Source organism: Carica papaya, chromosome 8 (assembly GCF_054855325.1).
Source record: "Carica papaya isolate Zhongbai chromosome 8, ASM5485532v1, whole genome shotgun sequence".
NCBI lineage: Eukaryota > Viridiplantae > Streptophyta > Magnoliopsida > Brassicales > Caricaceae > Carica > Carica papaya.
The window spans coordinates 15,570,897-15,585,525 of NC_142316.1; the positions used below are offsets into that span (position 1 = coordinate 15,570,897).

Below are 14,629 nucleotides of genomic sequence, written 5' to 3' on the forward strand. Positions count from 1 at the left end.
AAAATGGAATCTTCATTGAAAAGTAATAATCAACAAAAATGCAAGAGAAAGTAGAAAGATCCCATCAAATGGATGTTCAAAGATCATAGTGCAAGGAACAGAGTATCCAAATTTCATCAAAATTAGGCAAGAACTAGGCATCTAATCTTGGTAAAATAGCTTGTTCCTTTTTAGTCTCGAAAATCTTAATATAACCATTATATATATTTTTATCACATTAATTTTATTTTGTATTTTAAAATATAAGATGATAACAATATCTAAAAAGTTTTATCTACCATCCAACATAACTATTATATATTATTATATTAATTTCACTTTTTATTTTAAAATTTGAGTAAATAATAATATTTTAAATTTTATCTTTACATAAGGAATATAATTATAATTGATCTTAAACATTATTTTATTTTTTATAGAAAAAAATTTCATGTTACATTGATCTGTATTCCTTATATATATATATATATATAATTAATATCAATATTAATATTTAAATTTTATTTTACAATTTACATTGTATTTTACATTTTTTTAATTAAAATTTTCTAATTTACTTAAAATTTTTTTTTTTAAAAATTATTTTTTAATTTTCTTTTTAGTCTTTGTTTTCTGTTTTTTGTTATTGTCCTTTTCTTTTACTTTTCCATTTTCGCACCGGAAGTACCGTTTGATCTAGCAATTGAGGGAGAGATAAATATAAAAATTTTTCTAATATAAGAAAAATATATATTTTTAAAGTATAAGAAGACAATTTATACTGCAATAAAATATAAATTATTATATTTAATTTTTTTCGAATTAATATTACATCTTTTGTTACATTTTTTTTAAAAAAAAAAGAAAATAAATTCAAGTTACATTTCCTTTTTCTGTTTCGTGTTAATGTAATACAATGCCTATTTTAAATACAAAAATAACCTAACAACTTATGTTTTTCTTTTACACTTTCTTGATGCTTTCTACAGCAACAAGCACTTTCCAAAACTAAGTCCTTCATCGGTATCCAAGTTATAAAGATCCAGATTCAAAGAGAAGTCTAATAACACGAATAATATTTGCTAATCATCAGATCTAGACCCCAGAAAAAAGAAAGAATACAGAAAACAAACCTAGAATGCTTATTTAGGCTTTCGACCTGCCACAAAAAGGAAAATTCGAAGATTAGTTTCAGTCGATAAGATGTATGAAATAGAAGGATCTCTCAGACAAAGGTTGTACTTCTTAATACAAGAAACAAGATACTTGGAAGTACCTGAGCAAAAGATTAGACATAAGCTTGAAATCACACACTAACATGGAATTAAAAGGCTCAGTCATTGAATTAGGTAAAGTAAACAGATACAATTTTACAATTCCGAGAACAGATAACAGAGACAATTTTTAGTGTACTTTATACAAAAAGCTCAGATATACTAAAGAAAAATGTTAAAAATTGAATTAAAAGCCTAGTACTTCAAGTAAAAAGTGAGGATACAAAATATCTCAGAAAATAGTCTCAAGTAAGTTCATATGGCCAACCAACACGAAGAAGAAACACCTGCTAATCTCACTGCTTTAAGAGTTGAGATTGGACGACAACAGAAGTCGTTTGGAGGATCTTGAGAAGCCCATAGATGCAAGTAAAACAAAATTCTCAAATATTCTTTCTTTTTTATAATGGTTAAATACCTCATATAATAATTCTTGAATTGTACACTCAAGAGCCATAAATCATATTACCAATACTTCAAAATATTTTCATATATATATATATATATATATTCTTTATTCAAGTAATAAAAAGATTGTCACTGCAGATGATTTTGTGAATACTAATGCAGGCAAGGGCGACATCAAGATTAGTTCTACTCTTATCTTAGAAAATGTGTTATACATTCCTAAACTGTATGCTAATCAGTCAATGAGTTATCACATAACTTGAATTACAAATTAATATTTGATTTTTCTCACTATGACTTTCAAGACCAAAATTCAAGGAAGATAATTGGACATACTAAAGTAAGAAACATATTCTACTACTTGCATGCACGTAGGGGAGCCTTCTCTACTATTATCACCGACCCACATACAATATCTAGCTCCACTATAAAAGATTTGGGCACCCATTCTTCTCTCATTTGAAAGTTATGTTTCTCTTATTATTTAAAATTTAGAATATGAAAATTTAATCTACAATATCTTTAAGTTCACAAAACATAAGCTTATAACATTGGTAAAAAAGTAAAATAATAAACGGAGAAAATTAGTCTTTTATATGTATCAAATAGGGTTAGAGTTAGAATAATTGTTTTGAATTTAGTTGACAGCAGCCACCGCTGCATTGATTCTGACCGTGCTAGTGATTGCTTTAATTGCTTATAACCTATAGAGTATTCAATTTTTATGTTATAATCAATCAAGAAAAGAGTAAGAATAATTTTCGCAGATTTTTCTCTCTATTTCTCTTCTCTATCTTCTCTTTTTTTTTTTTTTTCTTAGATCAGATAGTCATGCTAAAAGCTTCGGACAAGGTAGTATCAAAGTCAGCTAAACGGATGGAACCCGAAACACTCGAACTCACCATGGAGGAGGACGTCAATTGGAAACTCTCCATGTTTATGGAAGAATCATGCTAGTGGTTCAGTGTGATCCTGAATCTACTACGTGGCAGCTTTGCCGACTGGGTCGAAGAAAGTTCAACGCGCCTGGTAGTTAAGACTCACAAAAATAGAGGTCTCTTGCCTCCTTCAAACAGCGTGCCTATAGGTTCAGATGAAAAAGGAAACATTAAACCGGTTCAGTTTTTAAATTAGTCCTAAAAATGCAGACCAAACTCAATTCTCTAGCGGCTCCAATTCAAATTGGTCCAGCCAATATTTTGAATCGAACCGATTCACCTGCTACACTTCTCTTTCTTTCTCAAGCAGTAGCGGCTGGAAATGGAAACCTTAGAGGTCTCTCTCTCATCCGCCTCGGTCAGCCAGACGCAACTCTTGGCGGTCAACCAGATGGAAAGAGTTACCTCCTAGAAGCTCTACTCGGTTTCTGTTTCAATACTCGTGAGGTCAAGATGGGATCTTACAAGCCTCTTATTCTCCAGATGGTTTTCAATATGGAAAAAAAGAAGCAGAAGAATGAGAGACAGAAGTAGAAGAGGCAAAAGAAGAAGAGGTGGAAGAAGAAGACGTTACCGCGACGACAGAGGCGGAGCAATTAGAGCGGCCGACTGCGACCATGGTGTGGATGGGTCATTCAGTAAACAACTGATTTCTTAGGGGTAACCAGTAGAAAACTGCTTTAAATATATATAAAATAATTAATATATATAAAATTCTTTAAAATATCTATAATATATATATAAACCTGCTTTAAAATATAAATTTATAATAATTTAAAAAATATTTATATATAAATAAAAATAAAAACTACTTTAAATATATATATATATATCTACATATATACAAATATACTAAAAAATATAAGAATTAAACAAAAAAAAGTAAAAATTGGATTTTCAATTTTGGGGACAAAGTTGACGTTGAAGTAAAGGGTATCGTCAGAATATTAAGAGTAGAAAAGTGAAATAATAAAAAATATAAATTAATTTTTTGCATGTATCAATTAGAGTTAAGGTTATAGTTAATGTTTTAAATTTATTTCACAACAGCCACCGCTACATTAATTCGACCCTAACATTAATTTGGCTGCTTTAATTGCTTATAACCTATAAAAGGTTCAAATTTTATGTTACAATCAATCAAAAAATATAAAATAATTTTGCAGATTTTTCTCTCTATTTCTCTTTTGTTTCTCACTTCTTTCTCTTTTCTCTCTTTCTCATATCAAATAGTCATATCAAAGACTTCTAACAAATATTTTTCATTAGTAATAAAAGAAACATAGCTCTATTTTCATTAATCCATAATGATATTTTGAAACTAATTCGCGCATTTAATCAATATGGGACTCGATGATTCGTGTCATTTATTGACGATTGTATTAGAATTACTTAACTACTTTGCCTCATTCAAATTTGAAATTACCTATATTATACCCCCCAGTTCGCCAACATGATACAACCCAATCTGGAATTGACACTAAGAGATTCCACATGAGTAAAACCAAAGATTTTTTTTAGTCACATACTTTAATCATTCTTTCATTAGGAATCAATTCTTCATAAATTATCCTACGTTCATACTCCAAAACAAAATTGAGTAGCAAAACACAAGGATAGTCACCTTTTAGCTACCATCATAGCTTTCCTATTCCAAAGCAACATTCTAAACAATATTGAGGTAAAATCATCTTTAAACCACCTATATTATTAACCGTCTGCCAATCAACATTCTTGATTTCAAAAGTCCCTTAGAAATGCTTCAAAATTTTTTTCCAACTATAATTATTACAAAACCATATTATCTCTCGGATATTTGGGTGCATTGTCTTACATTCATATTCATCCCCCATCAAATAGGAAAACTTAATTCCCATACCTTAAAATGTGTATTTTTATAGTACTCCTCTCAAAATGAGTATAAATATTACCACCTATCCATTCAAAAGTTTCAAGTGTCCGTAATATTATATTTGTTGAACAAGAATTCTATTTCACCCAGTCTTATCTTCATAAGGAGCTCATATTGAAAGATAATGATATAGAATTCTTAACAAACTTTACCCTACCACCTTTGCTATACATCCTAACACCATCATCACAAAAGAACATTCAGAACTCATCATAACATTCACCTATTCAAGAGATCATATCAAACTCTAGATTTCCTCATATATATATAAGAAAAAAGATGTATTTAGCCTAAATCAATTCAAGAATCCAACCTTGATCTTAGAACTGAAGACATATAAGACAATCGATAGATATAAAGTGAGATTGGTGATAAAGAGCTATACACAGACATATGGGATAGACTATTATGAGACATTTGCACCAGTAGCCAAGATGAAAACTGTACAAATCTTTGTTATTATTAGTTATTGACTTTGATTGACAACTATAATAATTTGATATAAAAATATCTTTCTATATGGAGATCTTGAATAAGAAATCTACATAGATTCCACCAAGCTTTGATAGACAAGTAAACTTAAATAAGGTATGTAAAGTAAAAAAGCCTCTCTATGTACTTCAATAATATACAAGAGCATGGTTTAATAGGTTCACAAGGATAATGAGAGACCTAGAATTTAACTAAGCTCAAGAAGACTATGTTCATCAAACATTCAAAAATAGGGGGAGTTACAGGCCGATGATATCATCGTGACAAAGATTATGAAAAAACAAAACTGACAATAAAATAGTATATGACAGAAGAATTTGAGATTGTGTAACTTGATAAGTTGAAAAAGAAAAACTTATATGTTGATGACATTGCCACAACAGGAGATGATGAAAAAGAAAACTAGTACTAAAATAGTATTTGATAAAAGAATTTGAGATCAAGTAACTTGATAAGTTGAAGTATTTTTTGGGAATTGAAATCGCTTGCTTAAAATTTGAAATTTTTATTTTTCAACAAAAATACATTCATGCTCTATTGAAAGACTATGGTAAGTTAGCATGCAAACCAGCTAACAATCCTATTGATCTTAATCACAAGTTAGAAATAACAAAAGAAGATACGCTAGTAAAAAAAAATATATTAGAAATTAGTTAGAAGATTGATATATTTATCTCACACGAGACCAAACATTGCCTATACAATGAATGTTATAAATCAATTTATGTACAATTCAAAAGAAGTGCACCTACAAGCAGCCTACGGAATAATATATAACCTAAAAAAATCACTTAGAAAAAGAACTATATTTAAGAAGAATGATAAACTGCTCTTAGAAATCTATACTAGTGCAGATTATGCAAGGTCAATTGTAAAAAAAAAGTCTACCACAAGATATTGTACATTCCTTGAGGCAACCTAATCATTAAAGAAGCAAGAAGCAAAATGTAATTGTTAGATCAAATGCAAAATCAAAATTCCAAACTATGGCATAATGAGTATGTAAACTACTACAGCTAATAAGAATTTTGAAAGATCTTGAAGTCAAGTGAAAAAATCTCATGCGTCTATAATGCAACAACAAGTTATAAGCATAGCATACAATTCGATGCAACATGACCATACCAAACATATCGAGGTCGATAGACATTTTATAAAAAAAAAACGAAATAATTACCTAATATGAACTCGTACATGCCTATAATTCTAAACTGGCAGCTGTTTCGATTAAAGGTTTAAGTAATCTACCATTCCAAACTTTTTATTGGCAAGCTAAGGATAGAGAACATTTATTCCCTACCCTGAAGGAGAATATTAGAGAAATAGTGAATTAGGTTAAAAGGTATAAAAGTAAATGATATATCATGTAACTAATTCTAATTAATTGTTTATTTTCTTTTCCGTTCTAGAAAACCTGTATGTATAGGATAAATAATATTCAATAAAATATATATTAAACCATTCTCAACACTAACCAATAGCATCCCTAAAACCTTTAATCGATCAATAAATTGTGTCCCAGGCAATTTCTTCGGCACACCCATCTTTGACAGGTAAAGAGAGAAAACAAAAAATTTACCCCAATTCATTCCTATATGATGAAAAATCAATATGTTGAAAACATGCAAGAGAATTCATTCCACAAGCCCCACAAAAGAAAGGAAGATAAGTGAAAGCAAAACCATAAATGGGTGTAAGAGATAAAAGGAACAGTTGGCTGTCATTCTCCTATTTATCACAATTTCCCAGCAATTATGATAAATGGATGATTTGACAAACGATCTTTAGGATGGGGCAGGATCAAATAAAAATGTAGTCATGGTGAATTAATTTATTTTCCTTGGAAGATTTCATCGTCTACAATGATTAAACTATTACTTGAATATGTCAATTTCCCTGGTTTTAGCTAAGATATGAATAAGAGCCATCAAAGCTTCTCAGAAAAACATATAAACAATATTGATCACTTCTCATTGTAAGACACCATAAAGATAACCTCATACTACTACTCCTACTAATAATAATGATAAGAATAATAATTATCATCTTTGCAGTTTAAAAACAATAAACATTAGCAAAAATGTCTTTTAAAAAAGAAATGTAAGCAGAGATGATAAAAAGAAATTACATCCTTACATGCCAGACCATCTCATTGGATTAAAGCACACTCTGCCTTCAATGAATAAAAACAAATACTACCTCAATTAAAAAGGTTAAGATTAAAATTTTGGATCCTAAGAATGACTAATTGCCAAGGAACATCAATAACCATATGGATAGTTGACATTGATACTTTTCCACAATTGCAGCATTGACCTAATTTCAAATGTAAATCCATTTCAATGATTACAAATATCCAGGTTGTCTAAGGCATAAAACTCCAAACTACTTGTCAATCTGAAGAACAAATACGAAGGTCAGACATGATAATTAGTTTACAACTGCCTAGAACTTTTTCACTCTTTGCACAGTTGGACGCTTTCTTTAGTAGCTTGCACTGTTTGGGAATTTTATAGATATTCCCTTCTAAGAGGAAAGCAGTGTAACTTATAATGAAGCAGCATTCCTACTGTGGTCAGAAATACAAAAGAGTTTTCTAGTTTAGATCATGCATATGGACTAGAAATCTACCATAGTGAATCACCAAGCAACATGAAATGGCAGCATCAATTTGTCATGCATGTAGGATCCCTTGCTTACAGGGAGAGCACTCAAAGAGCGATTCCCTCATATTGATGCTATATCTCGGCATAAGAACATCATAATATATGAGTCATGCAAATATATTAGAGGGAATAGAAAGTGGATTGTGAATGTGGTGAGAAATCTCAATGATTGGGAGATTAATAAATATGAGTCGCTCTTAAGTAGACTTTCCCTTATCTCTCTTATTGGGAGCAATGATCAACCATTTTGGAACCTCAAAGACAATAGATCCTTCACAATCAAGTCATATTATACTCACTTGATTAAGAATGAAGTTGTAGAACTCAGGTTCCCATTTTAGAAAATATGAAAGGTAAACATTCCTCCCATAGTTGCTTTTTTTGCATGGGAGGTTGGAGACGGGTGTATCTTGACTATTGATAGTTGATGAGAAGGAGAACGATTATGGTGAATGGTTGCTTTCTTCGTAAGAGGAAGGCTAAATCTTGTAATCATATTGATGTAATCCCAGATAGGCAATCCCGCAGCAAGCAGGAATCCGCGAAAGTCCAATATCCCGCGGGATAGTGACCCGTGAGCATGCAGCAGCCGGGACAGCAGATTCCGTGCACACTGCAAGATGGCCGCGTGTGCGCATCCGCACACGCTTGCGGGGAAGGGGAATTTTCCCTGTGGGGTGCGGGAATCCTTCCCCAACAAGGATTCCCGTGACTTCCACTCCTAAGTTGGATTGGCTTCTCTTCAAAGAGGGCTTCTTAGACCGGCCCAACAGCCAGGAAGATTCAAGCCCATCCGAAGGCCAAAAGAAACTAAAGGCCACGGGTATGAGAGACAAGAGAATCCGCAAGCTTGGGAGGTTACTTGGTGAGATTAGGAATGTCAGGATAGCCCGAGAAGAGTCCAAGCTTAGCCTAATCAGGCATGGAGGTCCGTGGTATGCGTATGCCACGCATGCGAGCAACTTAGCTCACATGTGCTGGCTCGGATGTGTTGGAAAAGGGAAACACGCACATGCGGGATTCCTCCACCCATGAGGGAGAATCCTCTCGCAACTCTCCTCTAAATATTAGATCAAAGAGACCTTTTGGGATTTGAACACGTGGCATGGATAAGGTAACAAGAAGAAGAATTCATGAAGGAAAGCAAAAGGAGAGTTCTAGCACAAGAAGAGCTTATGGGAACGCAAGCAGTGTGGGAAAAGAATCCCACCCACGCGGGAGAGTTCCAACCCGAGTGGGAACCTTTTTTCTTGCAATCTTTTCATATGTTTATTTGTTTTTGTATTTTGATTTCTTTTAGGAGAGTGCTGCTACAAGGGATCTACTTCATGTTGAAGACAAGTTGCAAGGGAAGATAAAGAGCACATGATGAAATTCGGCCAAGCATCCAAGGATTCCTAGTCAATTTCTTCTACTTCAACATCAAAAGATTCTCGGTTTTCTTCAATTCAAATTCTTCAAGATAATCAATTAATTAAAGGACATGTAATGACAGATACTTCAAGCCAAGAGGGACTCAAAGATTTGTCCAAGAGAGAAGACACACTATCCTAGTTATCTTTATTTTTTTAATTATTATTTTAACGAAATTTGGGTTGTATTTAATTTAAGAATTTTATTAGAACTCTAGAGTTTAATTTCAATTATAATTAATCCGGTAAATGTCTATATAAAGAACTCACCTTTAGTTTGTAATCAACCAATTTCAAATTAGTAAAATTTTAAAATTATCTTACTTTTAACTTATGCTAACTGTGAGAGTGAGTGTTCAATCAAGTAAGATTACTGCAACCGTCTTGTTGAGCTAAGAAAACGAATTGACTTATTGGGTGTCTTTGTTACTCCAATTGATTTCCCAGTTACCTTGGTTTGCATTTATAAGTTAATTATGGGTCAAGTAGGGAGGGTTTGCTTCGGGATTTAAGATTTCTGCATACTGAAGTTATAAGTAGGGTATTTGATTGCATTATTGATCTTAGGTTCCGCATCAGATATACTGTTTTGATGCCCATTTGCATATAAGTTATGGACTATGGTGTATATCCTATTACGAATTAGATAGGCAATTGTTGCCTTAGTAAGAGATAAGATCTAGGTTTGGAAAGGCATTAGTAAATGAAAGAAACATGTGGGTCGCAATCCTCTTACTATTTTATAAATGGTGTGGAATGAGAGAAACAAAAGAGTTTTTAAAGGGGTATAAAACGATTTAATTAGTGTTAGATATAGATGGCTCTAGATCCTACGTTCTTTGATTATGTGGCATCCTATTCATTCTTCAAAGAAATTTGGGGATTTTATTGATATACTAACTGACTTGTAAATATTTTTATACATGGAGGACACCCCCTTGATGTTTGTGAAGTAATGAATTATTTTTTAAGATAAAAAATGTAAGTATATATATAAATAAAGGTACCAAGAGAGTACCACCTATACATAAAAGAGTTTACAATTCAGTTAGGAGATCAATGACATTCTCAAAATCTTCCATCCTATATCTGTCATGATCGAAAACAAAAGAACCAAAAGTGTTTAATCATCTATTTGTAATATTAACAATCTCTCCCTCAATCTCATTAAAAGCTTTAGAATTCTTCTCCTTCCATATCATCCAAAAAATAGATAAAGTAAAAAGCTTAAGACAACCTTTTGTATACAAATTCTTGTCCACGCCCAAAGTTCATCCTTTACTGATCCTGCCATCACCCAATTAATCCCTAGAAGCCCATACACCATATAACAGGCACCGAAGAAGAATATGGTTACAAGATTTTGCATCCATTTTACACAAGAAACTTTGATTCACTAGAATTTTCCCTCTTCGCATTAGTTTGTCAATAGTCAATATGCATTCTATGCCCATTTTTGAAGCGAAAAAACCAATTCTTGGTGGAGTATTTGCCTTCCAGATCTGATTACCGGGAAAATTATTAGTCCCCACCCGCTCCCTCCTAGTCAGAAATTTGTAGTAAAATTTGACAGTGAATTCCCCTTTTTTTCCCACATTCCATACCAATTGATCGCTGAAACTATTTAACTGAATCTGAGATAGCACAAGAAGTAAGACTTCATACTCATCGATTTCCCAATCATTGAGATTTCTGGTGACATTCACAAACCAACCTCTACTCTCATTCTCCTCAAAAAAGGCCCCCATAACTCTCATACTTTTCCAAGAAGCAATTGCATAAATACTCAGAAATATATCCTCAAGTTTACTCTTTCCAACCCACTCATCTTTCCAAAAACGAATTCTGTCACCATTCCTCAACTTCTATTTGAAGCATTCTTGGAAGAAGTAATGAATAAATGAATTACACAATACTTTTTGTTTACAAAACAAAAATTGTATTGCATGTATGCTCTGTGCTAGAAGCAAATGACAACAAATAAACAAATTTATGAAAGCTCCGTCTCTACATAAATTTGAGAGGAGACTTGCTCGATAGAAGGGAGCTTTCTATCTAAGGGAGATAAGTTCGTTATCATCAAGAGTACCTTATCAACTTTCTTTATTGACAATCTGTCACTCTCATAGATTCTTGTCACTCTGGCTACAAACAATTTAGAGATATATGGTTTCATTCTTGCAGAATGATCTGAGGAGCAGAGAAGGTACCTTGGGAACATGGGACTTGGTTACATAGCTTTTTAACGTAGGGACCTTGGCATTAAATCACTAGTATCTTTCAATAAAATGCTTCCTAGCAAATGGTTATAGTACTTTATGATTTCTCAAGGATATTTGTGGTGGAAGGTGATCAGGGCTAAGGTTGGGTTTGCTGATAGGGATGGATAGCAAAGCAAACAAGGATCTACATGGTACGAGCTAATGAAAGTAGATTAGTGCAGGCTAGAAGAATTTAATGAAACCGCGTCGACCTCAAGTTGGCTTTTGATGTGAGAATGTGTTTCTGGATCAATGTATAGTGAGATAGTCTTGCCCTACATGTGCAATTCTGATATTTTTTTTGGCTAGGTGGAAAGAAGTTTTGGTGGATAATTGCTTCTTGGTTGCTCTTGGCCAGGTGGCACGTGATATGGAGCTCAAGTGCAAACTAATTGATCGAGAGGAGGGGGATTCTTCATTTGTCTTCTTCACTGGCCTAGATCCTCCCAACTTTTCCTCCATAGACAGGATGAGCCCATCTAGGAACTTAAATCAAAGGAGCCCTTCTATGTTAAGACATTTTACTGCCATTTAGCCCATCCTCCTCCTATTCCAAATGTGTTATCATGGAAGCAATTTGGGAGATAGCAGAATCACCTTTTCTGCCAGGGCAGTTATAAAGGGAGAATTTTGACTTTTCGCAAATCTAATGAAAAGCAGATAAAGTACTTGCCAATGGATGGTACATCTGCAATAAGACAAATGAAATGATTGATTTTTTATTTCTTTACCCTGAATTTGGTAGTGGTGAGCTCCATTGTGGATGAACTTGGTACTTAGCTGGGTATCTAGGTTGATAAGAGTAGAAAGAAACCTCTCTCTAACTCCCCTGGCTACCATGTCGATTATTTGGAAGGAGAGACATAAGGGCTTTTGAGATGTTTGTTATCCTTTTGAGTGTCAGAGATTTGAGGTTCAAACCTTTTATCCTCCGTTCGAGGGTCAACCTCTAGTTTCTACTTGAGGATTTTGTTGTAAACATATTTGCACCAACTTGTAATGTACCAATCTTTTATACATGGGTGGCAACCTCTTGGTCCCTTGTCAAGATAATCTTTTCCATCTTGAAGAAAATGACAGCCATATATTCCTGAGATGTTTTTACCTCATAATCACCTTGCATCAACTATTTTTTCATTGACTTGATGCAAACAAGTAAAATTTAGTCATATGCATGTTTAAACTTCTAACTTTTGTTTTACCCAACAAATCTCCACCAAAACTTTTTGAATGTCAAGGAATCTAGAAATTTTCTTATGATGATGAAACACACAAAAAGAAACAGGCCAATGGATATAAACTGAGCACATAACATGAGGGAAAAATGGCAGTAGACGATCCTGAATTAAAGATTATGACCATTCAAAGGATAATAGTTGGGAAGATAAGGCTCTGTTTGGTCAATTAAAATATTTTCTAGCTTTTATTTACTAAATTCATGTATCTTTAAATAAAAATATATTGGCTGATAGAAAGGAATAAAAAGTAGTTCTTTCTTTTTTCTAACAGAACTCTGGTAACTTCAAAAACCCTAATTGGAGCCCCTTTTTTCTTTATAACACTGAAATCAACAATAAACATACCTAGAAACTCAGTTATACTTGTTGATGAATAGCCAAAAATAAGCAAACTAGAGCATCAATGTCATATATCAACGCCTGATATCCCAGACCTTTTCAGATGCGCCAGAGCATATACGTATATGCATATATGTATATGTATATTGAAAAGGGAAAATGAAATAAAACTGATGAGCCCTAACATATATTACAGGAAATGGTAGAAAAAGGATATAGGTTCACATTCCCAAAACAGCACAACAAGATCAATTAAAATGAAACATCTGATCAGCAAGCAAATTATATTTTCTTTTTCATCTTACTAGTACTTATATTGCAGGACTGATGCTTCCAAAATTCCATACCATCACTAACCTCATATGATATCACATATATTTTCCACCAAAGAAGCAAAACCGATGGAACACGCCTAAGCTTAACCAAAGCAGTAAAAACATCCAATTAACTAATTTAATAAATTAGAAAAGAAATTAGCCAAAGTCCAACGTACCCAGTTGACTATTTCATCAATTAATCGCACTTACAATCCACGCCCTTCCTAGCAGCTCTTGCATTATCATACTCAAACTTCAATACGTTGGGTATATGCGAAGTATCCTTCATATAAAACATTCTCCCAAATGCGCTCTCCTCGATCACCGGGAAGTAGCAAAATAGAATAGAATTCACTACCCAAAACCATACAGCGCCAAGCACCGTCCCCAACGTAGCTCCGGCGAACACCTGAGCCACCGTATGGTACCCCAAATACACCCTCGAGTACATGGTGAGCAAAGCCATAGACCAGTTCAGCGAACTCACGCTCCATCTGTTCTTGACCCCCATCCAAAATCCAATTCCCTTACAAGTCATAAGTGTGAAGTACATAGAAAAAAAAAACATGTACTGAGAGTGGCTAGAGGGCCACCCATGAGAATCGCACATCTCAAGGAGGGCGCAGGTCTCGGGTCGGGCCTGTTGTACGGATTTCTTAATGAGTTCGTTGATGAATTGAGAGATGAGGAGGCCTAGAGCGAAGAACATGACTTGAAGCTCGCGTCGAAAGATGAAGTGGGAAACGAAACCCCCTAAACTGATGAAAACCGGAACCAGAGAAATCCAGGCCAGGAAGTGGCCCAGCTGATCGCCTCTCTGGTAACGGACGTGCGTCAAGGTAACGGCCTTTAACGGAGGGTGATGAGCCATTATTCTTGCAGCTGGAGATGGGATTGAAGGAGACCTGTGCAGTGACTAATATAGGGATCGGTAAATGCAGAGGGGGACTTTTGACTCTCTTTTCAGGTGTTTGCTTCTCGAGAAACTGTCGAGAAAGGAAATAGTATGACAGAAAAGTGAAGAATCAAGGAACGGAGGAACTGGCCTTGGAGATTTTGACACGTGGATACAAAGTATAATTTAAAAATTAAAAAAAAAATCGTCTTCTTCTCCTTCCCTCTATGCAATAGGTTTCAACTCCCGGCCGTTCTCATTGTGTTCTAAACTATATTTTTGTAGGTATCCGCATTATAATTTAATTAAAATATTCAATTCCAATAAAATTTTTAATTTAATATTTTTAATCTAAAATAATTTGTTAGATATTTTAATAAAAATTTAATTAATTTGATCTTGATGTAATTTTAAAAATAATTACAAGACTTTTCAATTAAACATTTAAATTTTAATAAAGTTTTGAATTAGAAAAATAATGTAAGTTTTAATCTGAAC

General features: G+C 33.4%; 1 protein-coding gene across 1 annotated transcript; it reads right to left on the reverse strand.

Annotated features, from left to right (window-relative positions):
- Positions 1–754: 754 nt before the first annotated feature.
- LPPGAMMA (Phosphatidic acid phosphatase (PAP2) family protein) lies at positions 755–14,293 on the reverse strand. Its single transcript, XM_022032488.2, has 2 exons — positions 13,413–14,293; positions 755–1,138 (listed from the first exon to the last, which is right to left on the reverse strand). Exon 1 carries the CDS (start codon positions 14,105–14,107, stop codon positions 13,433–13,435), a length of 675 nt encoding a protein of 224 aa, XP_021888180.1. The 5' UTR covers positions 14,108–14,293; the 3' UTR covers positions 755–1,138; positions 13,413–13,432.
- Positions 14,294–14,629: the final 336 nt, after the last annotated feature.